The 23,640-nt window shown below is 41.1% G+C and overlaps 2 protein-coding genes across 4 annotated transcripts; both read left to right on the forward strand.

Annotated features, from left to right (window-relative positions):
* Positions 1-1,486: 1,486 nt before the first annotated feature.
* On the forward strand, positions 1,487-10,409 carry LOC141758334 (protein kinase C and casein kinase substrate in neurons protein 3-like). 2 transcript variants are annotated; one of them, XM_074619623.1, is made up of 11 exons: positions 1,487-1,667; positions 1,796-1,988; positions 3,138-3,208; positions 3,343-3,499; positions 3,741-3,976; positions 5,533-5,688; positions 6,051-6,226; positions 6,315-6,435; positions 7,296-7,363; positions 7,494-7,573; positions 9,364-10,409. In XM_074619623.1, exons 3-11 carry the CDS (start codon positions 3,152-3,154, stop codon positions 9,474-9,476), a joined length of 1,164 nt encoding a protein of 387 aa, XP_074475724.1. In that variant the 5' UTR covers positions 1,487-1,667; positions 1,796-1,988; positions 3,138-3,151; the 3' UTR covers positions 9,477-10,409. The 2 variants fall into 2 exon arrangements, with proteins under 2 accessions (XP_074475724.1, XP_074475723.1); XM_074619622.1 differs by lacking the exon at positions 1,796-1,988 and having other exon boundaries at positions 1,488-1,667.
* A 510-nt stretch (positions 10,410-10,919) lies between these two features.
* Positions 10,920-23,033, forward strand: LOC141758333 (circularly permutated Ras protein 1-like). Of its 2 annotated transcripts, none has more exons than XM_074619619.1 (21): positions 10,920-11,490; positions 11,765-11,864; positions 13,806-14,057; positions 15,497-15,730; positions 15,835-15,975; positions 16,071-16,151; positions 16,256-16,329; positions 16,592-16,765; positions 16,876-16,917; positions 17,111-17,200; positions 18,099-18,250; positions 18,334-18,415; positions 18,632-18,762; positions 18,888-18,972; positions 19,078-19,184; positions 19,312-19,424; positions 20,468-20,585; positions 21,093-21,233; positions 22,454-22,547; positions 22,636-22,662; positions 22,768-23,033. In XM_074619619.1, the coding sequence occupies exons 2-21, from the start codon at positions 11,780-11,782 to the stop codon at positions 22,894-22,896; spliced, it is 2,352 nt and encodes a 783-aa protein (XP_074475720.1). In that variant the 5' UTR covers positions 10,920-11,490; positions 11,765-11,779; the 3' UTR covers positions 22,897-23,033. The 2 variants fall into 2 exon arrangements, with proteins under 2 accessions (XP_074475720.1, XP_074475722.1); XM_074619621.1 differs by having other exon boundaries at positions 22,771-23,033.
* Positions 23,034-23,640: the final 607 nt, after the last annotated feature.

A 23,640-nucleotide genomic window follows, 5' to 3' on the forward strand; every position in this document is an offset into this window, starting at 1 on the left:
GAGGGCACGTGAAGCAGAAACTGACTAGATACCACTAGTGAGTAGTATGTGAGGAAATACATTTTGTAAACTAGGTGAACTGGCCCTTTAATGTCACCTCACATCCCCTGGAGGAATCTCTAACGGGACAAATTGCAACCCTCAAAGACATGTCTCCTGAGTTAAGTTTAGTTTAAATTGTGAGAAGGGAGACATTAAATAGCATATGCTGGAACTACAAACGGTCATGGATGACAAACTGATGTCCATTACTTACAGTATTTTCATTGTGGTATTTGATGTTAGAAGAATGAAGTTGCAGACGCATCATACTATTAACAATACAATTAAATTAATACCTACATTTTCATTATTAAACTCAGAACTCTTTTTAAAAAGTATAATGGTAAACTTACACTTTAATATTTGATGGCAACTTATTCCATAGAGCACGTACCAAAGTTTATTTTAAAGGGGAACTATGCCCATTTTCAAAATTCATACATGTTATTCCTATGGTTGAAACATGAACAATTCTGTCTCAAATCCCAAAACTAGGGTGCTAAAACTCAAACTTGTGAGGTCATAAAGTCCGGAGCTGCTCCATTGACGATGAATCGAAGAGAGATGTTATAGATGACACTGAGAGCACCCAGGGGAATGATCTGAGTATACAGGAACATTTTCTGTTTTAAAACTGAGAAAACTACAATATAATAAAGCTCATTTGGGTATAAAAGAAAAAACAAACATTCAGTTGATCCACAAAATCAGTATCCCATTCATTGTCTACGGAGCAGCTCCAGACTTTATACTCTATGACATCACAAGTTTGAGACTAACTTTCCTGGTTTCTGGCTTTGAGATTAGAGCAGCTCATGTTCACTAATATTGATTGAACTTTCATAGACCATAGAAAATAACATATTAAAATTCATAATTTAGGTGGTGTTCCCTTTTAAAGCTCTGCAACCACAAGTGGGAAACAATATCTCTTGTATGGTGGGTGGTGAATGGTCATTTGAGATACTCTGGCTCTGCATAAGCTGTTAAGAGTTAGTGGCTGTTTGAAAAGTCTAATAATAAACAGCATTTAGCTCAAAACGACTGAAACCAGATAGAGGCAGCAGTAAATGAAGTGTAACTCTGGTGTTCTCCTTTAACTTCTGGCTGACATCCAGAGGAGTAAAAAACCCCACAATAAGTAAACAGTGTGTTTGTGAACATGCTGCATATACTGTCCTCCCTTTGACACTCTTTCTAGGCCTGACCACACAGAGAATGGCAGGTCACAAAGGGGCACACGAGGCTAATGTGGCGGTTCACAGGACACCCCCACCCCGCAGTCACACATACTCACTAATAAGCTCACATGACTCTGTGCCACGCTGACACGTTTCTGTGATCGGCGAACGGTCAAAATGAAGGTTCAGCATCTCATTAGCACCATATTGAGAGAGACAGAGGGAGGGACTGGCATGGAGAGAAGGAGGGGGGATTCTTCCAGCTGTTTTTTTTTTCTAATAGCAGAGTGGAGAGAAAGTGAGAGTCAAAGAGCTAAACAGCCTGATAGGGAGTGAAGCCAGTGAGTTAGAGAAAGCAGAGGATGGGGTTAAAGTAGGGGACAGAAGGAGAAGAAGAGTTCATGACTGTGAACTAGAAGCTGACAGAGGAGGAGAGCCAGAAAGGTAAGTTTCTTCCTCTCTCACTCTCCGTTTTGCCCTGAAGCCAATTAGCAGCAGAGTGACTATCATGCAAATACTCTGATTTGTTTAATTTTGCTTGCATTGTCTCGGTGTTTCACGCCCACTTTCAGATCAACAACGTGTGTGTGTAACTTTAAGTGCCAAGGGAAAACTGGGTCAGTAAGAGAGCATGTGTTAGAGGAGGAGAGGCACACTGGGAGAAGGGGGGAGACGGACAGAGAAATGGAGAGAAAAGCCTCAGCAGCCCTTGAACTACAGTAACAAGTGGTCACTTGAGTAATCATTGGTGATTCAGAGAGAAATGTAAGTGCTCCCAGGCATGACTGCTCTGTTGCCACTTTTTGCTTCTTACTGGCTTTGTGGGTTTTTTTATAGCATTAAAAATACTTTGATATGAATGCTGCTGTGTGATAAAAGTTTCAAACCTCCTCATTTCCTCTGCATGGATAAGAACAGAAAGTCAAAAACAGTGAAGCCGAGGCCTTCAGGGACTCCCTTCCATTTTTCCGCTTCTCATAGCAACTGGAAGAAAATAATGAAATAACATGATAATACACGCGTTAACACCAGCAAGCTGAGAGGAAAGAAAGTCCTACATGACTCTCTCCGTCATGCTCGGTCTTGTGATGAGGTGTGGTTAGTCACTTTCATATTACTCAGCCAGCAATGTGTCAATGTGTTACCCAGACAGAAATAGGCCTGTGTCCCTGTTGCGTGTTTGTGCATGCATGCATCTCAGTTTCTTTTGTTCAATCTCCCCATATGTGCCGCTTGTGCTTCGCTTTTACATGTTGTGTTGCAAAAAAAAAAAAACGTCTGCTATTTGGACAGTTCATTCCTTTTTAAATCCTGCATTCCTGTTTGTTTGCCAAAGCTTCTTCAAAAATCTTGCACTTGCGGTCACGATATATCCGAATCGAATGGCGGAGAGGGAGACGGTTGGTTCCGATAGGCCTTGTATTAGTCAGAGCAAAAGGGAAAGATGACCTTTCCGCGCTGTTTATTTTGGGAAGGCAACAGGAAGAATGCCGGAGCAGCTGTTCTATTCCTACTGGCAGATCCCACCCCTGTGAATTCCAGTCTGCCACTGCACGACACTCCCCTTACCCAGCCAGGGGGGCTTCTTGGATGTATCCGAGCACTGTACAGTGTAAATAACACCTTGTCAGAATCCTCAAAGTTGTTATGGCAATAAGCTCTGCAACACACACACACACATACACTGTAAGGCTTCAGCCGCCAATCAGACTTTCAGGAAGAACGGCTGTGTTTATGAGGAAGTCTACCTGCTGTATCTGCACAATACTCCGTGTAGACGTCCAACCTGTTGCATGGTAATCAATGTCACCTGTCTGCCAAGAAAAGCTCCCTTTCCTCGTTCGTTCTGCATCTCAACCAGTCGAGCAAGTCTCTCGTGTAACACAAACAGCTATCTCTTGCTTTCTGACACAGACAAGTTGCCAATAATGGCGAGCCTTCCCAAAGAGCCGCCCGAGGATGCCAAGAGACAGAGCTTCTGGATGGTGAGGATTCTATTTTATGATCAAATCTACCACCCTAGGAATAGCTAGTTAATCCAAAAACAGTGCTCATGTGTGTGTGTGAATGTACAGGCCTGTTATTCTTTACATACTATCACTACTTTTCCTCTACTCAGCCGGGGAACTATGTGCGTACAGTGCACCGAACAGAGCAGTCCTTCCAGGCCTGCAACGACATTGTGGCCTGCTTCACGGAGAGAGCAAAAGTAGAAAAGCAGTACGCCCAGCAGCTCAGCCAGTGGAGCAGCAAGTGGAAGACCATAGTGGATTCTAGTAAGTATGAGAAGCTGCATAATGGGGGAGCCTAAAAACAGTGAACATTGCAACATGCCTTTTTGATCACCTCAGCTGTCATCAAGCTAAAATTACCGCTTGATTCTTATTGAATCGTTGCATCGGTGCTCGTTTGAAACTTTACAAATGGGGGTCGTTATTTCTCTATCGGTTCCATGACTCAACCTCCGTGCGATGTGTAATGTCATTCCTCAGTCTGTCTTTCCTTCTCCTTCCCCAGGGCCGCTTTATGGCTCCCTCATGAGGGCGTGGCAATGCTTCTTCTCGTCCGCCGAGCGTTTGTCCACCCTCCACAACTCCATCTCGCAGTCGCTCATGGCGGAGGAAGGGGGCCGGGTGAAGACCTGGCAGAAGGAGACATTTCCAAAGAGAATCTTCTGTGGGTTCAGGGAGAGCCACGACAACAACACAAGTTTTTCTCGTGCGCAGAAACCCTGGTCCAAAAAGCTGGTGAAGGTGTGTGGGTGTGTCTGCTTGTGATGGTGGAAGTAGTAAATTATAGTTTGACTCAAAATCTCTACTCCACTCTTTAGTCTGGTATAGAGAGGTGAAGTCCCACCTCTTCCGGTGTGCCCCATATGGGACCTTACTTTGGAATAAAAATATCTACGGTAGTCAACGGTGAGAGACAAATCATTTTTTTAATCCCATTTGAATTGTGGCATTAATTACAAAGAGAAAGAATTCACAAGACCCGTTGCTCTTGTGAGTTCATCCCAGTACGAAACACACAGGCATCGTAGCTTCAGCGAGAGAGACGTCACTTACGTGACTTTTTGGTGTGTAGTATTTCTAATTCCATATTTTTACACTCAGATACTTCAGCAGTTTTACGACAAAATGAAACTTTCTTGACTTGCAAAATTATCTTTTAAATTGACAAACATCATATGTGTGATTCATGGCGCAATTCAAATGGGATCAAAAATGATTTGTCGCTCGCCCGTTGACTACCGTTCATATTTTTCCCGAATTAAAGTCCCATGGCCTCTCTATAGAGGAACAAAATGCTCTGGCTTGTTTGTATTTCTTTAAACCAATCACAACCGTCTTGGGCGACGCTAAGCCCAGGATGCAGCGATGGTCCCCTCACAAAATGCTGCAGATATCAGAAGGAGAGGGGGAATGATGGCTGAAATAGGCGGCCAATGGCAGGCTTATACCCACAGTCTACATCTGTGGGTATAGAGTCAGACAGGTGTATTAACAACATGTTGCAGTGTAGTATGTTTTGGCTTATTTGGATCCGGGTTGTCACTACGTTTTTGGTACAAATCCAGCAAATGAGATATCACTTGTTAATTAGTGAGCTTTAGAGGTGCTGGTAGGCATATTTGTTTATATACCATTGTTTCCATTCTTTGTGCCAAACTAAGCTAACTATCTCCTCGTCCAACCCGGTCACAATAAGAGGCGTGTGAATGACACGATAATGCACAAGGCAAAAGCGTGTAATACTGTATATAACGCTGTTCTTGCTTTAGGTGTGTCATTTGTATGCCATGTAGTCTGTACTGACTGTAATGTAGCCTAAATGCATCCGCATAACTACGCTCAGAGCTAGTAACTTAGAATAAAAAGAGAAAAGAGAAAGACTGCTTATATTGGGTGGTAGGGGAGGTGGATGGGTCCAACAAACACAGGACTTTCAAATAGGAGACTGTTATTTGAGACTGGAGTTTTGTTTTGTAAGCTATGTTACCGTCGTTTGTGACGTGTTTTTTTTAGTTGTGACGTGTTTTCCGTACTTATGTTGCTTTGTTTCTGTAAATATTGTACTTACTTTATGTACTTATTTTAAGGCCAACCATGATGTTTTTCCTAAACCTAACTAAGTGGTTTTGTGGCCTAAACTCCGTGTAATATTCACGCCTTGGCGAGGCAAAACATGGCACTGACACGCTATCCTCTGGTGGACAGGCGGAGTTGCTTGGCCATAACTTCATATTTAACTTCAACAAACTTTTCCTTTAAGTAAATAATATGCATGTGTATGAATGTGTATCCAACAGCTGGAGAAGACCCGAGTTGCATATCACAAGTCCTGTCAGAGGGAGCAAGCAGCCCTGGACAAGGAGAAACAAGCAAACGAAAACACTGAGATGAGTCCAGAGAAAAAGCAGAAATTCACAGAGGCCAGAGAGAAGGTCACAGAGGAGAAAGAAAAGGTGAGGATGGATGTTAACACACTGCACTCCAAGTACGTCATGAATAAGGGCTTCATTCACAGCACATTTAAATTCCTGATTCGCGACATGCCACCCGCTTAAACTTGTTGCATTCCAACAAAGTTTTTCTTGGCCTGCTGCATGCAGTGATGCACTATCAACTCTAAACACAAGCCCCAGCCTTAAATTTCTGTCCCAAGCATTTCCCTTGTATGGAGATGTGTTATTGTTACGCCGCTCAGTGTTTATGGAGCCCAGCATGGGAACGGTAAAGAGCACCAGATGATTTATACATTTTAGATCGTCCTCCATTAAAGAAACACAGTTTCTTCTTCTCATCATAAAACTGTTCTTGCCTGCAGAGTAGAGACAACTACGAGAAACTGCTAGAGGACGCGACGTCCTACACGCCTCGCTACATGGAGGAGATGGAAGCCATTTTTGAAGCGTCGCAGGAGGAGGAGAGGAAGAGGATCAGCTTTCTGAAGCAGGCCTTCCTCTCCATCCACAGACATCTGGACATCACCAACAACGAGAGGTGAGCAGACATCAGGTGACTGTAAAGTGTCAGTTAAGGGTTAATACAGAACGAGTGTTTATGTGTGTTTATTGTCTCCTTGTGTCAGTGTGAAGGCGGTGTACAGTGAACTCCACCACACTCTGATGGCCATCGAAGAGCAAGACGATCTCAAATGGTGGAAGAATCACCACGGTCCTGGCATGCCCACCGACTGGCCAAAGATTGATGTATGTTGAAAAGTTGCACTCAAATACATACAGGCACTCTCAGGAATTACAATAAACAATGGAATGATAAGTAAATGCAGTTTAGCAGAACAAGAAGGGGCTTTTTTTGGTCTTACATTAGAAACATCATGAACTAAAGGTGTCAATATCTAAAATGAAAGAGGACCTATATTATGCTCATTTTGTATACTTGTATTTGGGGTTTCTACTAAAACATGTTTACATGCTTTAATGTTCAAAAAACGCTTTATTTTTCTCATACCGGCTGTGCTGCATCACCTCTTTTCACCTTCTGTCTGAAACGCTCTATTTTAGCTCCGCCTCCCTCCCATAAAAGCCCAGTCTGCTCTGATTGGTCAACCGAACCAAACTCTTCGGACTCCGCTCCAGCTCCGCTCTAACTAGCTTTGTTTGAGGGCGTGCCAAACTAGCCGCTAGTCATGTTTTATGCAAATGTGTTACTTGGTGACATCACCACGTTACGGAAGAAAAGGCAAGACTTCAATCAAGGCGTTTCAGGCAGCTCAGGAGCAGTGTTTCAGTGGGGGAGAGTAACTCCCTTTGACGTGGACTTTGTGTTTTGTAACTTTGCAGACCTTCTACATGCACAAAAAACTATATAAGACACTAAAGGAAGGGAAAGAAACACAAAAGCATAATAGGTCCTCTTTAATATTGTTGTTTTTGTGTGCAAACCTTGTTGTCTCAGTGTTTTTCTTTTTCTTCAACCTCAGTTAAAGAAATCCGTGGTCTCACACATCGTGTAAATGATGTGAATATCTGCATAATCTTGCACTGCATTAATTGTAGCTGTTTTACTTGACCAAATTTGAACCCCAAACTTGTATTTTTTCCATCAGGAATGGGTCCCACCAGTAAAAAAGCTAAATAGAAAGAAGAGAGAAAAGCAACTAAAAGACAGCCGACCGTAAGTTATCCAGTGTGGTGCTTTCAATATATGATAACTAATTTTTTTAAAAAGAGCAATGTATATTTCATTCCAAGTCATATTTATGTTTTTTTCTGACTGTTCAAACATCCATGTCTTCTCCTGTTAGTGTGATGATTGGGGGTGTGAAGGTGCGAGCTATGTACGACTACGTGGGAGAGGAGGGCGATGAGCTGTCCTTTAAAGCAGGTGACACATGAAGTGTGATGTGACGTCACTCAAATGTATTAGACTGTACTGTTATTCTCAGTGTTTTAAAGCTACAATAGGCTGTTTTTTTTATGCAAACAGGCTGGTAAACGTACGTGTGCTGTGTGCAGTAACAGTTACATGATATCTGGGTATTGAAGTTCAAATGTAATGTTTTAAAGATGGGGTAGGCAGTTTATTTTTGGTGTCATTGGACAAAAGTCCCATAATAACCTTTCAGCATATTGTAATTCAAGTGGTGCCCCAGGGTAGGCAGTTTTCTGGAAAAGGCAAAAATAACAGAATTTGAAAATCTCTGTCTTAAGCCCTTCTGCCAGGCGAGCATGGGGATATTCATACAGTAACCTGAAGGAGTACTAGTCATTCATTTCAAACATTTCAAATATTTTCTCTCTTTCTCTGAAACGCTTCACAGATATTGTCAGACTCTTTTTGATGTCCGTCTTCTTTTTTTGGGTTGCTTTTCAGTGTAGGTAGTTGTTGCCAATGCTGGAATAGCACCTTTTCCTGCAGGATATTCCGCCGTTGAATCAGTGTTTCACCATCTGAAGGGACGTGCAGGCGCATCTGCCTTTCTATAACAGCCAATAGGAACGCTTGCTCTCTCTCAGAAATGACCTGTGATTTGCCAAAGTCTCCCATCATGGGCTAGATTTTCTAAAGCCCATGATGGAGGTGCAGAAGTCTAGTTTTCTTTCTCTCAGAACACTTGAATTACAATATGCTGAAGGGTTATCGTGGAATTTCTGCCCAATGATGCCAAAAATAAAATTCCTACCCACTTTAAGGCCACTTCTTTATCAAAATCCAAGTTTTATCTTGCTGTATGAAAAACTCTAGTTTTGTGGCTATAATATCATTAACATCCTGCAAAAACAAAAATCCACACTCAAAATGTGCTTGAAGAGAGATAATTGAAAGTGCATTCATCTCTCATCTCTTTCATTCAGTTTGATAAAGCATTGAAATCTTAATAGATTCCAAATAACCTGAAAGTAACATTTGCAAGGTTTCTGTACGTTTTGTAGCCAGACTGGGCACACTCGCTAAAATTATATTTTTCAAACTAACATTTATTACATTATAATACCCGACTTATACAAAAGAAAACAACAATAGAATTACCGCCTCGTGGTTGTATGCCTCCGTCAACCAGTGAGGTTGCAGTTTACATCCTTGTCTGTCCAAAATGTCGTCACTTCATCATTTTATCCTATTAGACATTTGTGTGAAATTGTCCCAATTAGCATATGAGTTATGGCCAAAAATGTTTTTGAGGTCACAGTGACCTTGACTTTTGACCACCAAAATCTAATCAGGTCAATCCTTGAGTACAAGGATTTGAAGAAAGTTGCTCCAGGGGTTCCTGAGATGGAAACAAGAATGGAACGGGATGGATCAACCAACCCGAAAAACATAATGCCTCCGGTCACGGCTGTTCCGGCGTAAAGGCATAAAAACGTTGGAAAATTGCACAGGCTTTGCATTTTAGAAAAAAATTGGGGGTTTAATTTAGAGCAGACATCTAGTGGCTCAAATAGGAACAACATCTTATGGCATTTTTGCAATGGCTTTAACATGGAGTTGTTCTGATTTAATGTACAAACAATGTTCAGTGTGTAAAATAATAAGTAAGTTGGCCAGATAGAAACTCACATAAGGTCGGTTTGTAGTACTTTAAAGTCAAAGTAAACTTAAAGTGACTTACTTTATTAAAACAGGGTTTTTTAATATGTTGATTAACAGACTTGTAATTTCTGTGATCCCAGGTGATGTGTTCCTGAAGGTCGAGGAGGAGGACGACCAGGGCTGGTGTCGAGGAGTCCTGACCGGAGGGAAGGAGGGCTTCTATCCAGCAAATTACGTCGAAGTCGCAGAGTGACGTCACCCAGTCTAATATACTATGTCCTAAACTTATTTCTCACGAAGAGTTCGTTTCTAAATCTTCTAAAGAAAACATGTATTATTATAATATATCGTAACACAGATTTAATCTGTTCCCAGCCATTTTTTAAATGTAAAATTTAAAAAGGCCTTAATATTCTAACCTACTTTGGTTTGAGTACTTCTGCAATAGGAATTAACTTATCAAAGACTAAATGTGCTGTTTGTGCAGGAGCTGAATGTGTATATGTGTGAGTGTGTACGTGTGTTTGCATGCATGCGTGCACGTTAAGACGAAACAAAAGTGAACAAGAGAGAATATTTATTTACTGCCGTCATGTCTGAGTCATTAGGTCACTGTAGTGAAGATAGCTGATAATGAGGTTGACCCAGGCACAGGTTTACAATGATGGCAACACACAAGGTTAATGTTTACTTAATAAGTATTATGTCGAGGCAAACAAAAGTTACTTTGACTGAGGGAATGGATTTTCAAAATAAAAGTCATTGTTTTGCCTCCAATCCATCTTGTTGACGATGTTTTGTTGCCATGGCTGTGAGCTGTGTTGGTCCGTAGATGGTAATGTGGATCAGTTGGTTGGCCCACCATTTTGAACAACTATCAAATGGATCAACCATCATGGCTGTAGACTCAGTCTTGTGAAATTCTACAATTCTATAATTTCATATATCAGACGCTTTTGTCCAAAGCGACGTACATCATAGGAGGGAACAACGTGAGTAAGTGCCAACAACAGCTTCAAGTCCGATCGGACACAGGCAGTGCACACGGTGTATAGAAGCAGATTGTTTTTTAAATTTTCATTTTTTAAGACAAACAACAGTAAAGACAAAAAAACACATAAAAAGCAATAACATACCTGTGTGAATATGTGCCATCATTTTCAAATAAATTTCAAATATTTCAATTGTATATAATGTTTCTTATTGTTATTTATTTTGCGATCAGGTATTTCATTGTACACATATACATTTAATTACATGAATCAAACAGAGACCTAGCAAAATACTTAAAGGTAGGCTACTAAAAAAAATTGTGCTGAGAGAGCTAACAGTGTTTCCCCGTGAGGGGGAACCGGAGGGCGGGCGTTACGCTTCTGCAACGATGTCGTGGGTCGGGACGGCGTTATCAGCAATACACGCCGTATGAGCGCAGTGTAGAGCGGCGGCGATTAGCTAGTCAGTGGGGCACATACACAGGGACTCACATGCACTAACATGCACGTGTGGCCGGGCTGGCTACGTAAACAAAGCACAGAGAAGCTTGGATTACAACACACATAGAGGGAGAGAGACTTCTCTGCTCAGGTAGACATTACTCCTCTTTACATAGCAAATAGTTATTGCTGCTACTAGTGCTTAGCACCTTTAAAGACAATAACCAAAACAAAAGAAATTGGTTTAAAATATGCTTTTTAGTTTAGTCGTTTATTTCTCCTGTCCTCAAATTCTTCAGTACGCAGAAGTCATGTAGATTGGGATTGCCATTCCTAAAACAAATGATATGACATTATATTACATTACAGATACTATTATCTAATATTATTATTATTATATAATATAATGACATAATATATTTCACTAGCAAGATCTGTGTACATGAACGAATTTTACAGGATAGTCTGTGTGGGATACTCTTTTACTTTGAAAGGCATATTAATCATCTTGACCTTCGACATTTTACTGCCCTGTTTCGCAATTCAGCTTCTATTCTTACACCCATTGTTATTTACAGTCAGGGAATGTTTAACTAAAGTTGGGCAACGTGCGATAAATCCCTGACTAGCCTCTCAGCTTTGTGCACACACACACCACACCATGCTATCACAGTAGATTCACAAAGAAAGAAACCTGTTGGACAAGATGCCTGAGACACAAATGGTGACTGACAAGTCGTCACACAATAGTTGAAACATCTGTGGGACCTGGGAAGGTTTCGTGTTTATGGTTGTACTGTTCTGTACTGACAGCATTCAAAGGACTCTGCATGTGTAAGTACGTCTTAGACAATTTTTAGAGGATGTGTTCATTTTATATTGTAGATACATGTTGGCTGAATTGTGTGGTTTAAGTTTCTTTTATTGGAGCGTTTCTTAATTAAAGGTGTGTCAACATCTTACTGAAACTGATTGTTACATGCTCCCCAGAGCATAATAGTACTGTAATTACTTGGGATTAGATTGTAATTATGTTTTAAAGATGTTATGTATCCTCTTTAATGTGTTAGGTCTGACGTTTTGTTAAATAATATCCTTTCTCTTACAGGCAGGTAGACTCACAATGGAATTTGCTTGTGGATTTGTTTATGTGCCGCCATCAGTGAATCAGAAGGACGGACAACGATCCAATGTCATTAAGCGCTCAGGTGTGATTTCTTTCAAACACTCACAAACATCATCAAACAAAAAATTTTAACATTAATACTTGTTTAAAAACACGTTGAGATGTCACATTTCTGGGTCCACTGTTCAGTTCAGTTGTAGCTTTCACAGATATTTTCAGCTTCAGTGGAGTTTCACACCTGAAAGCATTTCAGCAATCTAAAACAGCAGATTTTAGTGGCGTGGGTGTGTACAAGGCAGCGAGGGAAAGGACCCAAATGCAGACAACCAGGCAGACAGGATCAGTTTGTTGATTTCAATAGTAGATGACACATAAACTTACAGGGAAAGGTAGCAAGTCCAAACGGAAGTTACCGAGAATCCACAGGTGAACAGGAATGTGGCAGGCAGGTAGAGATTCAGGTTCAGGTAGAAGAGGCTGGAAAGCAAAAGTCAGGAATCAACATTGACAATGTGGCCACTGGTATATATACTGACAGACACAGGTGATCAGGAGGATGTGGGCGTCAGAGTCCGAGGGCATCTGGTGGACAGGTGGTGAATGGCAATGAATGCAAAGCTTCGTAGAGATGCAGCGGTCTGGGGAAGTGGAAAAACAACTGAGACAGCTGTCGTGACAGTCAGCTTCAGATTCAAATAGCTGCTTTGTTGACTCACCAGTTTGAAGAAATCCACCAAAGAGACACAAAGCTTTCATTGTGCAGTCACTACGTCTATCATGACACGTCACCAGCTGCTCTCAGGTTGGCATGATGGCAAAAGGGGAATTTGGGAAGCCTTAAAGCAGCAGTGGGTAGAATCGGAGCAAATATGATTAAAAAAAGTTATTTTTATAAAACGGTCACTATATCCTGACAGTAGTGCATGAGACAGTTAATCTGAAAAAGATCATGTGCCTCTGTGTCCTCCGGTGTACTCCGGTGTTCCTAATGGCATCTGCAAGATTTCACAGACCAGAGGAAAAGAACCAATCAGAGCCGATCTGGAGCCTTGCTGTCTTTGAGCAGCTGTCAATCACTCGCGAACGGTCAAACTAGGCAGCGCTGATCAAATATGAATCAATATTCTGTTACTGTAATGCCTATTTCTCGCCTCAAATGTTTTCAGAATCATCTTGTAGTGCATGGTTTAGCTGTAAGCTGCAGCCATGTTGAGATCAGTTGAGGAAATGCCAAGCACCGCTCACCAGCCGGAGCAAACTTTCTAATTTTACAGCTAAAGCTGTAAACACTACAAGATGTTTCTGAAAACATTTGAGGTGAGAAATAGACATTACAGTAACAGAATATTAATTCATATTTCATCAGAGCGCCCTAGTTTGACCGTTTGATCGGAGTTTGCGAGTGATTGACAGCTGCCTCCATTGAATGAACAGCCAATAGGAACTCTCTCTCTCTGAAATGACCTGTGATTGGTCAAAGTCTCCTGTCACGGGCTAGATTTTTTAAAGCCTGAAAACAGAGCCATGAGGAGGAGCAGAAGTCTAGTTTTCTCTCAGAACACTTGAATTACAATATGCTGAAAGGTTATTATGTAATTTTTGCCCAATGATGCCAAAAATATACTGCCTACTGCAGCTTTAAACTGGAGTTTAAGTTGAGAGAAACATTCGATTCCAATACCTAATCACAAAATAACTGCTGATTTATAAAAGTATACACAGGTGTGCTTTTCCTTTCACCAGAGCTCTCTGAGTGACTGCATGCTTAAGTACCATTATGTATTATGTAATCAGTGACACACACAACCTCTCCTGTCTATCTCAGAGGAGAGATTCCTTTCAGATACTTCACTTTTCTCAGTAAAAGCCATCTGCCACCTGAGTCACATTTTCTTCACAGCACAAAGGTCATCGCTGCACCAGTTGTTTTGTCTGCGCTCACATTTCCCTTGCAAGAAGCTGTTCTCAAATTAACAGCCACTGTATATATATATTTATTTTTTATTATTTCTATGCTTTTTAGCTCTTCTCCCTCCTGTTAACCGGATCCGTCCTCGCAGTCCTCCCCCTCCTCCACCAACAAACTCTGCAGGAGCCAAGTCTACGTCCCTCCAATCTCCCCCCAAGGTTATTGAACAGTTGGAAAAAATCAAGGAGGTGAAGAAGGCGGTGGATCCCACTCCCTTCTATGAAAATGCAGCATTTCACAAAAAAACGGACACAACTTCTTCCATCAGTGTAACTCCTCAGCAGACAACACCTTCTCGAAGGACAGGTACCGTGAATGTAGCAATATTAATGCAATTAACAAGTTTAGTTTCTTTATATTATAGGCTTTAAATGCCTTAGATGCAACTGATACCTTAAAGGAACAGTGTGTAATATTTCGGGGGATCTATTAGCGGAAATAGAATATAATATTCATAGCTATGTTTTCATTAGTGTATAATCACCTGAAACTAAGACTCATTGTGTTTTCGTTAGCTTAGAATGAGCCCTTCATATCTAAATAGGGAGCGGGTTCGCCATGTTTCTACAGTAGCCCAGAATGGACAAACCAAACACTGACTCTAGAGAGAGCTTTTTGCGTTTTTATGTGACTTGATGGCCACCGTAGTTCTCTGACACTGCGGTAACGTGAGTCGCAGAGTGCAAAACCGTGGTACCACCAACCGCCGTATGACTTCCGCTGCTCCCAAAGTAGTGTTATTATGGTAAATATGGCCTCAGAGCGAGGAGAACGGCGTTACCACGGTTTTGCACTCTGCGGCTCACTTTACCGCAGTCTTGGAAAGGGAAGCGTGAGCGGAGGAGTACTCAAATGGTTGTAATCTGCAACCACACCACTAGATGCCGCCAAATCCTACACACTGTCCCTTTAAATTCCTTAAATGCAGTTGATATCTTATAGGATTAATTTGCCTCACTCATTGTTAACCTCCCAGTCAGAGGGCTACCAAACACACAGAAAAGTTACCACTGCCCTTTCCAGCCAGTTTCGCATTCCCAGGGCGTCAAATACCAATGCTTTGTCGCGGTCGTCAGACAATCGATACCGCTGCACAAGGCACCCTTTCACGGAGATTGGAGACTCACCAGGCTTTCCATTAACTACAATGTAAACGCACAGAGAATAAAGTGCTGTGGTGACGTAGTTTAAAGAGCGAAAGAGACACACGGGTTGGGTGGGAGGGGAAGTAGATGGGTCCAACAAACGCAAGGCTTTTATTCAGGAGACCGCTGTTTGTGTCCCGTACGTTACGTTTCACTTTCGCTTTACAATCAGCTGATCGTTCATGTCCTGTGTTGTTTTTTTTCCTCAGCCTAACTAGGTGGTTTTGTTGCCTAAACCTTAGCAAGTGTTTTTGTTTAATTCACAACATCAAGCACGTGTTTACTGCAACCGAAAAGTGACGCCGAGTTGGGATGAGAACGTGTTGCCCTTTCAGTTATTGACGTTCGAGAGTGCAATAATCAAAAGAATAGCATTAAAAAAAGCCTTTATTTGATCAGGAAAGTTTGTCTTTCTTTGTCAGAAACAATCCAACGTATTGGTTTGGTACATCCTACCCTCATAGGTGGATATTGAGCTGCAGGTAGTAAATCTCTGTGTGTTTGGTGGTAGGAATTTCATTGATCTGCAGCCCACTAGATGACTGACGTTATTTGGGTGAATCGTTCTTTTAACACTCTGCTCCTCTCTGGTTTACCCAGCTCTTCTTCCACCACACATGAAACCTGCGGCAAACAGCCAGTCCCCTCCTTACAGCGAGCCACTCCTTTCCTCCAACGCCAACAGTCAGATGTTTACCTACGACCTCCCGAAAAATGAGCCAGATTTAAATGCGCGTCCCTGGGACCCAAACTACTTGTACATCGCACCAGAGGGCACGGGGAACGGGGTGAAGCTGCCAGCTGATACTAGCAGAGTGTCGGCCCAGACGTCAGGTAAACGAACAACTTTTTTTTCTATTTGCATTATTTATTTTTTTACAGTATTAAGGAATAGACATATCATCCCAATTTTGTTCTGTTCTACACTCAAACATCAGTCCCACCCCTTCCTCCGAGACCTTCATTCATGAAGTCAATGCCAGATTACCTGACGGTGTTGCCTGCATCCCAATCAGCTCCCTCACCATCTAGGAAATCACCCTCGAACACATTACCTATCCCATCACCTACTAGTAAAGGTAATTGTCACACTGTCAAAAGAATAACACTCATCATGTTGAATGTTTTATACCACCAGTGCTTATTTTTAATGCTCTTGTTGATCCCAACTCAGGATCAGCAGACAAGGATCCCCTGCCTGGGAACCCTAATGTGCTCCTTGTCAGTTTAGGAAAATTACTCTCAGAGGAAAGAGGTCAGTAAACTTTTATCATCACCATAAAACCTTCATTATCGCCCATCTAGTTTGATTTTCAGTCCCATTGGCTTATGATGACAGTGATGTTTGCATATTTCCAGTGCAGACCATACAGGGAGAACCCAACTCCTGCTCACTGTGCGGCTCCGTGCTGGACTCCTGCTATGACAATGTGGTGATTACACGCTGTATTTCATTTGATCTTTATTCTGAAACTGATAAGTAGCAGCACGATTAAGAGACATTGATTTCAAATGTGAATAATAGCTGTAAATCTCCTTGTAATTACTGCTGGGAAACACAGAGCATGACAAGCGTAAGCATTATTGATCGTGACATAATGAAACGATGGATAACTTGGGTTTGATTGATACAGACTGCAGGCAGAGTGGACTCAGTTAATGTTGGTAATGTTCTCTCATTATGCTGAACTACAGGTTAATGAGTGTTACTTCTGTCAGCCCTGGGCGCTGACCAGCACTCCCAGTATACCACAGTGTAATGAGGATGGCCTCTTTTTGCTCGGTCCTGATGAAAAGCCCCTGTGTGCTGCTGACGCTCTGCTGCTCTTCTGCATCGACATTTCAGGCTCCATGAGCATCACCTCTGAGGTAAAAATCACACGACCCGACACCGATCTGTTTACTGTTGGCGATCATGAGGCCATTTTTTGACAAATAATACCTGTGGTGTTTCAATGATCAGTCTCTTTTGTTTTAAGGTGTCAGAGGGAGAGCATGTTTTCCACAGAACCCGTCTCCAAGTGAGTTTTTTTTCCTCATTTTCAAGCGCCTTTTTAACTTTTAAGACTAAAAATGAACACTTTGTGAGTCTTAACATACTGTAGGTCCACTTGAAGATCACAAATTTGCTGTTGCATGCGCAACACAGAGTACCACAACGGTAACAGCTGTCCAAAGATGCTGTTGGTGGTAAGAAACCATTGTCTTCAACAGTTTGTGCAGGAAGCCGTGTTGCTGTGTGTTCAGAGACTAAGTCAACAACAACCTGACAAACGAGTGGGACTCATCACCTTCAACAGTCAGGTACATACATGATCGTCAGAGGCTTGATCTCCACAGTAGATTAGTATGTACATTTTACTTATCTCCACATTTATTTTTAGTTATCTATTTCTGTCTCTTAAGTCTGTGTCTGACAAATATTTGATTTGTTTTTCCAGCTTATTATTTTCTCATACAGAATGCAAGAAAGTTAATTACTGCTGCTTTTCCTCATCCCATAATTTTTTTCCATGCTTTTTATTGTTTCCGTAAGAAAAATTACTACAACAACAAATGAATTACAACTGTAGTGGGTAGAAATGGAACAAAAATTATTTTAAAAAAAGTTAGTTTTTTAAAAAGTCACTATATCCTGACAGTAGTGAGACAGGTAATCTCAAAAAAATCATGTGCCTCCGTGTCCTCTGGTGCTCCGAATAGCATCTTTTAGTGTACTGTTTAGCTGTAAAATGAGAAAGTTTGTGACCCGAAAGCCATGTTGAGATCAGTTGAGGAAATACCGAGCACAGCCAATAGGAACGCTCTCTCTGAAATGACCTGTGATTGGCCAGAGTCTCCTGTCACTCACAGGTTTGACTTTTTAAAGCCTGAAAACAGATCCATGATGAGGAGCAGAAGTCTAGTTTTCACTCAGAACACTTGAAGTACAATATGCTGAAAGGTTATTATGGAATTTTTGACCAATGATGCCAAAAATATACTACCCACTGAAGCTTTAATATGTACATATAATAACAAATAGTTATTGTAAGGAGAGGGATAAAGATTGTAATAAAAATAAAAAATGGTTAATAATAATAATAATGCATTCAAAATAAAAAATAAATTAAAAAATAAATAAAAATAAATAGAAATAAATAAAAAATAAATAAAAATAAATAAATAAAATAATTTCATTCCCTAATGTTTGTGCTTTCAGGTTACAATACACGGAAATGAGAATTTCACGTCACATTCCCTGTGTGGTGCCGAGCTAACTGACAGCGACTTTCTGAAAGAGGCTGCAGCCAGTTTCCCCACTCCTCCTCCTCTTTCACGGACCAAGGACTACTTACAGAGACAAGTCATGGGGTAAGAAAAAAAGGTTTATATTTTATTAAATAGTAGTAACATTATTTTCAAATAACAGATGTATATTTTGATTTCCCTGAAAGGTTATCTGACGGCGGGACCACAGCTCTCGGTCCAGCTGCTCTGCTGACAATTGCAATAGCCTCCAGACAGCCAGGGTCAAAGGTAGGTTCTGTCTTATTTACAAGACAATACCTGTGTATTTCAATGTTTTAGCCCATGTACTACATTATACATGTGACCTGTAGTAAAGCTTGGACTCACTTTTTTTTTAATATGAAGTTTGACCTTTGTTGACCTTAATCAGCATTTCTTCAATTTTTTTTTCTATTGTCTAAAAAACAATACAATCCTGACCTGCTATCCCTGCTGATCTCGAAGGTGATTATCTGTACAGATGGGAAGGCCAACACAGATTTGGGGAATCTGGAGGTAGAGGATATTGATGCTCGCACCCTCCTCTCATCCACCATCTTCTACCAGGAGCTGGGGGATTATGCTGCCAATCAGGGGTTGGTACACACCTCCTCAGCAATGTCAAGAATGGAGCATGCCTTAAAATACACATTATAGTGCAAATTATAGTCTAGTGCTGTGCTGTAATGAGGTTCATACTGAGATGCCCTTCTTTCATTAGTGTGACGGTGTCTGTGCTGTCCATAGAGGGAACAGACTGCAGGCTGGATGAGCTGGGAAGACTCGCTGATCGCACTGGAGGGAAAGTAAGATGTGTTGTGATGCGTTGTCACATTTTTATACTGCCAGTGCCAGTATTTTTATTATGCACATCACTCATCTGATCTTAATCTGTTTGTTTTGTCCCCTAGGTGGTGATAGCAAGTCCCAATAGGTTGCACTCAGAGTTTGAACAGAGCATTGAGAACAGGACCATAGCTACACATTGCACTGTCACATTACTGCTGCCCCAACCGCTGTAAGATCTGCTCTGTATATACCTTAAATGTTTCTAAAGTCTTCATCAAATGGTCTAAGTTGGCACATTAATGCACTTTAAATGACATTATTAACAAGCACTGACTGATGTTCTCCTTTGGTTCCAGGCATATGAGAGGAGAGAGGGAGGCAGGACACATAGGGACCAGAGAGGTGGGCAACGTGGACCCAGAGACAGAGATCACCTTCCAGTTTGGAGCTATTGAACAGGACGTAGGAGGTGAGAGAGGAAAAAGTGTCACCATTCACAGATGGATTAGTTTGGCATACATGACATTGTCTCTAAATCTGCATCCATGTCTGCCGGGATGAACTCCCATGTGAGCGATTCTGTACCTAGGACGCAACCTCCGTCCTGCAGTGGAGAGTCACCAGAATGACATCGACTCTCACGACCACAAGAGTAAATCTGAGATGGTCCATCTGAAAATAATCCCTAGTTGATAAATTCTCATAACTTTGGCAACCCCCATACTTTTCCTCTATTGTCATCATCATCAGGTCCAAACATAAATCTGTCCAATACTTTGGTTTATAAGCAAAGAGAATAAAAGCAACTGAAAGTCAGCTTTAGACTTAAATGTCTGGATTTATTAGGACTATACCAGTGTTGCTACTGTTCATTTTCTTTTTAAGATCAATTACTTGAAATTTAGGCTATAAATGCTGTCAAGTTGAGTCCAAATGCAATTTATTACATCAATAACATTGCAAATTTCCCAGCTGTGGGACTAATGAAGGATTATCTCATCTTATCTTATCACGATTCAAATTAAAATGTGTTTCTGTTTATCACTATGAAACAGGTCTGGAATATTTAGGTGGAAAAGTTTTAGAATACAAATAGTTCCTATGACATCTAAGAGTATACATTTTAGTATTTTAGTATTTAGTATTTTAGCACCAGTGTTGTGATTAAAGGCAGGGTTGACGATGTTGTTATATTGGTTGAAATGGTCTTTACACCCCGACAGCGATCCATTACTGATGAGCTCTGAAAAAGGACCGGAAAAGAGCCGTCATCTGTAGCTGCTGTAATCCTGTAAAAACGTCTACTAATCACTTCCTCGCGGTCTGCTTGGAAAGAACCAATCAGATTTAAGGGGTCCCTGGCCCCAAACAGTTTGAAAACCTCTGCTTTACACCTCTGAAAAAGCAACATGTACTTTCTCTGTGCTCCAAAAACCCTCAGGTAAATTGTTGTTTTAGAAAAACTGAAACTGTCTCGATTCATATTCGTGTTCTTTCTGTGATTGTCTTCAGTGTCCCCGCCAGCCTCAGGTAGCCGCGTGTCCATCCAGCTGCAGATCAGGTACAGGCAGAGGAAAGGACAGACGATGCTCAGAGTGATCACCGCGAGCCGAGATGTTACTGATGACAGGTGATAATGACGTTTCCATAATTACAGTGCTTCTCTCACTTTTGTGTTTTGAGATTACCTCACACACGCACACACTCCACTGAGTTGTTATGGCCTCCTTGTAAGCTTTTGCAAGTCATTATCTTCTGACATCTTTAATCAACGAGGTGTTTTCACCCCGAGGACAACAATTGATTAGCTGTATTATTTTATACCAATCTCAGTGAACCTTTAGGCGAAGCAGGTTGGCTGTTGCTGAGATACAGGAGCCTTTACATCATGCAGAAATGATTGCACCATGTAAATCGCATTTCTCATCCATTCTAACATTTAGTCACACTGTAAATGAACCTCTCAACACAGTCTGCCTGCTTCGTGTGCTGAATGAAGGTCATGCAATTCATCGTCTGAGCAGCTTACAAAGTGGCCCCCGCCTGTGTGTTTGCACAGTAATAATAATAATGGCAAGGCTGAAGCTGTAAATGTTGAGAAGCACTCTTATGATAAAAGTGTGACCCTCCCTCTCAGCTCGGCGGCCCTGTCCTCCCTCTCTCTGGCCATCATTCAGCTCAACTCGTCGCAGGCCAGCGCCGCTCTGGCTGTCAGGGGCCGCTTCCTGGACGCCAGGAGCGAAGGAGAGCTGCAGAGGAAGCTGATCGAGAGAGCGATGTGAGTAACGGGAGGGATGGAGGGAACTCTGACTGACATTAGTGTGTGGGCAACATGTAGAATGAAGTCTGACAAGTGGATTTAATGAGGGTTAATTCTGTACACTCAACAAAAGGTAGGAAAAATGTGCAAGTGACATTACAAAAAGAGAACATTTTGCATCAAATGCTATGAACAGAAATATGGATTTATATGATTAATGTGAATGGGTTGGGTTACAGAAACTGAGAGAAAAACTCAACCTATTGCAAAATAAAAAAAACAGATAAACTATCTAGCTCTTTAGTTAACATTAAAATGTTCTTATACATCTGATTAAAGCTTCAGTAGGCAGAATGGTTTTTGGCATCATTGGGCAAAAACTCCATAATAACCTTTCAGCATATTGTAATTCAAGAGCTCTGAGAAACTTCTGCACCTCCTCGTGGCTCTGTTTTCAGGCTTTAGAAAATTTAACCCGTGACGGGAGACTTTGGCCAATCAGAGGTTATTTCAGAGAGAGAGCGTTCCTATTGGCTGTTCTCCAGCTGGTGGGCGGTGCTTCGTATTTCCTCAACTGGTCTCAACATGGCTGCCGGGTCACAAACGTTCTTATTTTACAGCAGAATATTGATTCATATTTGATCAGCGCTGTCTAGTTTGACCATTTGATCGGAGTTTGCGAGTGATTGACAGCTGCTCAGAGACGGCAGGCTCCAGCTCGGAGCTGATTGGTTGTTTTCCTCCGGTCTGTGAAATCTTGCAGATGCCATTAGGAGCATCGGAGGACACCAGAGGACACAGAGTCACATGTTTTTTACAGATTACCTGTCTCATGCACTACTGTCAGGATATAGTGATCGTTTTATAAAAATTACTTTTATTAATCATATTTTTATTTTCCCATTCATCATCATATTTACAATTTTTTTTATTTCATATATCATCATTTCTACCCACTGCAGCTTTAATCTGATGAACTGTTGATTATTATTTGATCTCAAACTGGTAAATATTGTTTTCTGATTTAAGGGTTCATTAGTAATGATCCTCATTTTTTGGCACATTGTAAATGCTCATTTTGAGTTTAAGCTTGTTCTCAAGCCTTTTATTTTCTCTGTTATTCCTTGTGACCAACTTGATATTTTTGGTAAAACAACAGTGTGTGTCTGGATGCATGCTGTCTATTTATTAGATGCATTTCTTAGTACTGTACACAATGAGTCTGTCTCTGTTTGCAGAGAGGATAATTGCAGTGCAGAGGACCAACAGACATACGAACAATGGATTAAAACCATGGAGCCAATATACAACAACACACATAGCATCACAAGGGTGAGTTTTTACAGTATTTTTATCAGCTTCAGTGTCTTACATTGGTTAAAATCACCACACTTAACCTAACTCTTTTGTTTTTTTCCAGAGACAAACTGTTGTTTCAGACTCACAGGTAATTCACGTCATGTCCTTATAAATTACACTGTTCCATACTTAAACACTTTGCCTGTATTGCTTAACTTTTTTCGGTTAAATCTTCCTTTCACTCTCCTTCTAGCAGTCTCTAACAGACGTCGGTGCAGCGCTGCTCTACACCATGAAGAACAGCAACAGGAAGTCCATCTCACTGAAGAATAACCAGAAACTGTCAGCCTCCACCTTTTATATCCCATTCAGCGAGTCATGAATGACGAGGGTAAATACTGCCGTTTGACTTTGATTATCTGGCTGAATAAATATCCCTAAAATATTTCACAATGTAAATAATGCATAACAGTATATCAACATAAAACACGGTCATCTGTATCATAAAGAAACTAATTTTTCAGAGTAATGCCTTGAATGATTCCTTTCAGTGTTGCATATCAAAATTGCAGAGACAGTATATAGTATACATGAGTGTATTTGACACAGAAACACCATCATGCAGCTAACATACAGCTAACCTAGATTATTTTGTGTCAGCAAAACACATCTCACAACATATGTAAACCGCCAACACAAAAGTTAATACAGTTCTTATTATGATAATGTAATTCTTAGGGCTGTCAATCGATTGAAATATTTAAATCGCAGTTTTTATCTGTTCAAAATGCACCTTAAAGGGAGATTGTCAAGTATTTAATACTCTTATCAACATGGGAGTGTGCAAATATGCTTGCTTTATGCAAATGTATGTATATATTCATTACTGGAAATCACTTAACACAAAACAAAGACAAGACAAATATTGTCCAGAAATCCTCACAGGTACTGCATTTAGCATAAAAAATATGTTCAAATTGTTAAATGGAAAACTGCAGCCCAACAGGCAACAACAGCTGTCAGTGTGTCAGTGTGCTGTCTTGACTATGACTTGCCCCAAACTGCATGTGATTATCATAAAGTGGGCATGTCTGTAAAGGGGAGACTCGTGGGTACCCATTGAACA

This window comes from Sebastes fasciatus, chromosome 20, assembly GCF_043250625.1.
Source record: "Sebastes fasciatus isolate fSebFas1 chromosome 20, fSebFas1.pri, whole genome shotgun sequence".
NCBI classification, from domain to species: Eukaryota; Metazoa; Chordata; class Actinopteri; order Perciformes; family Sebastidae; genus Sebastes; species Sebastes fasciatus.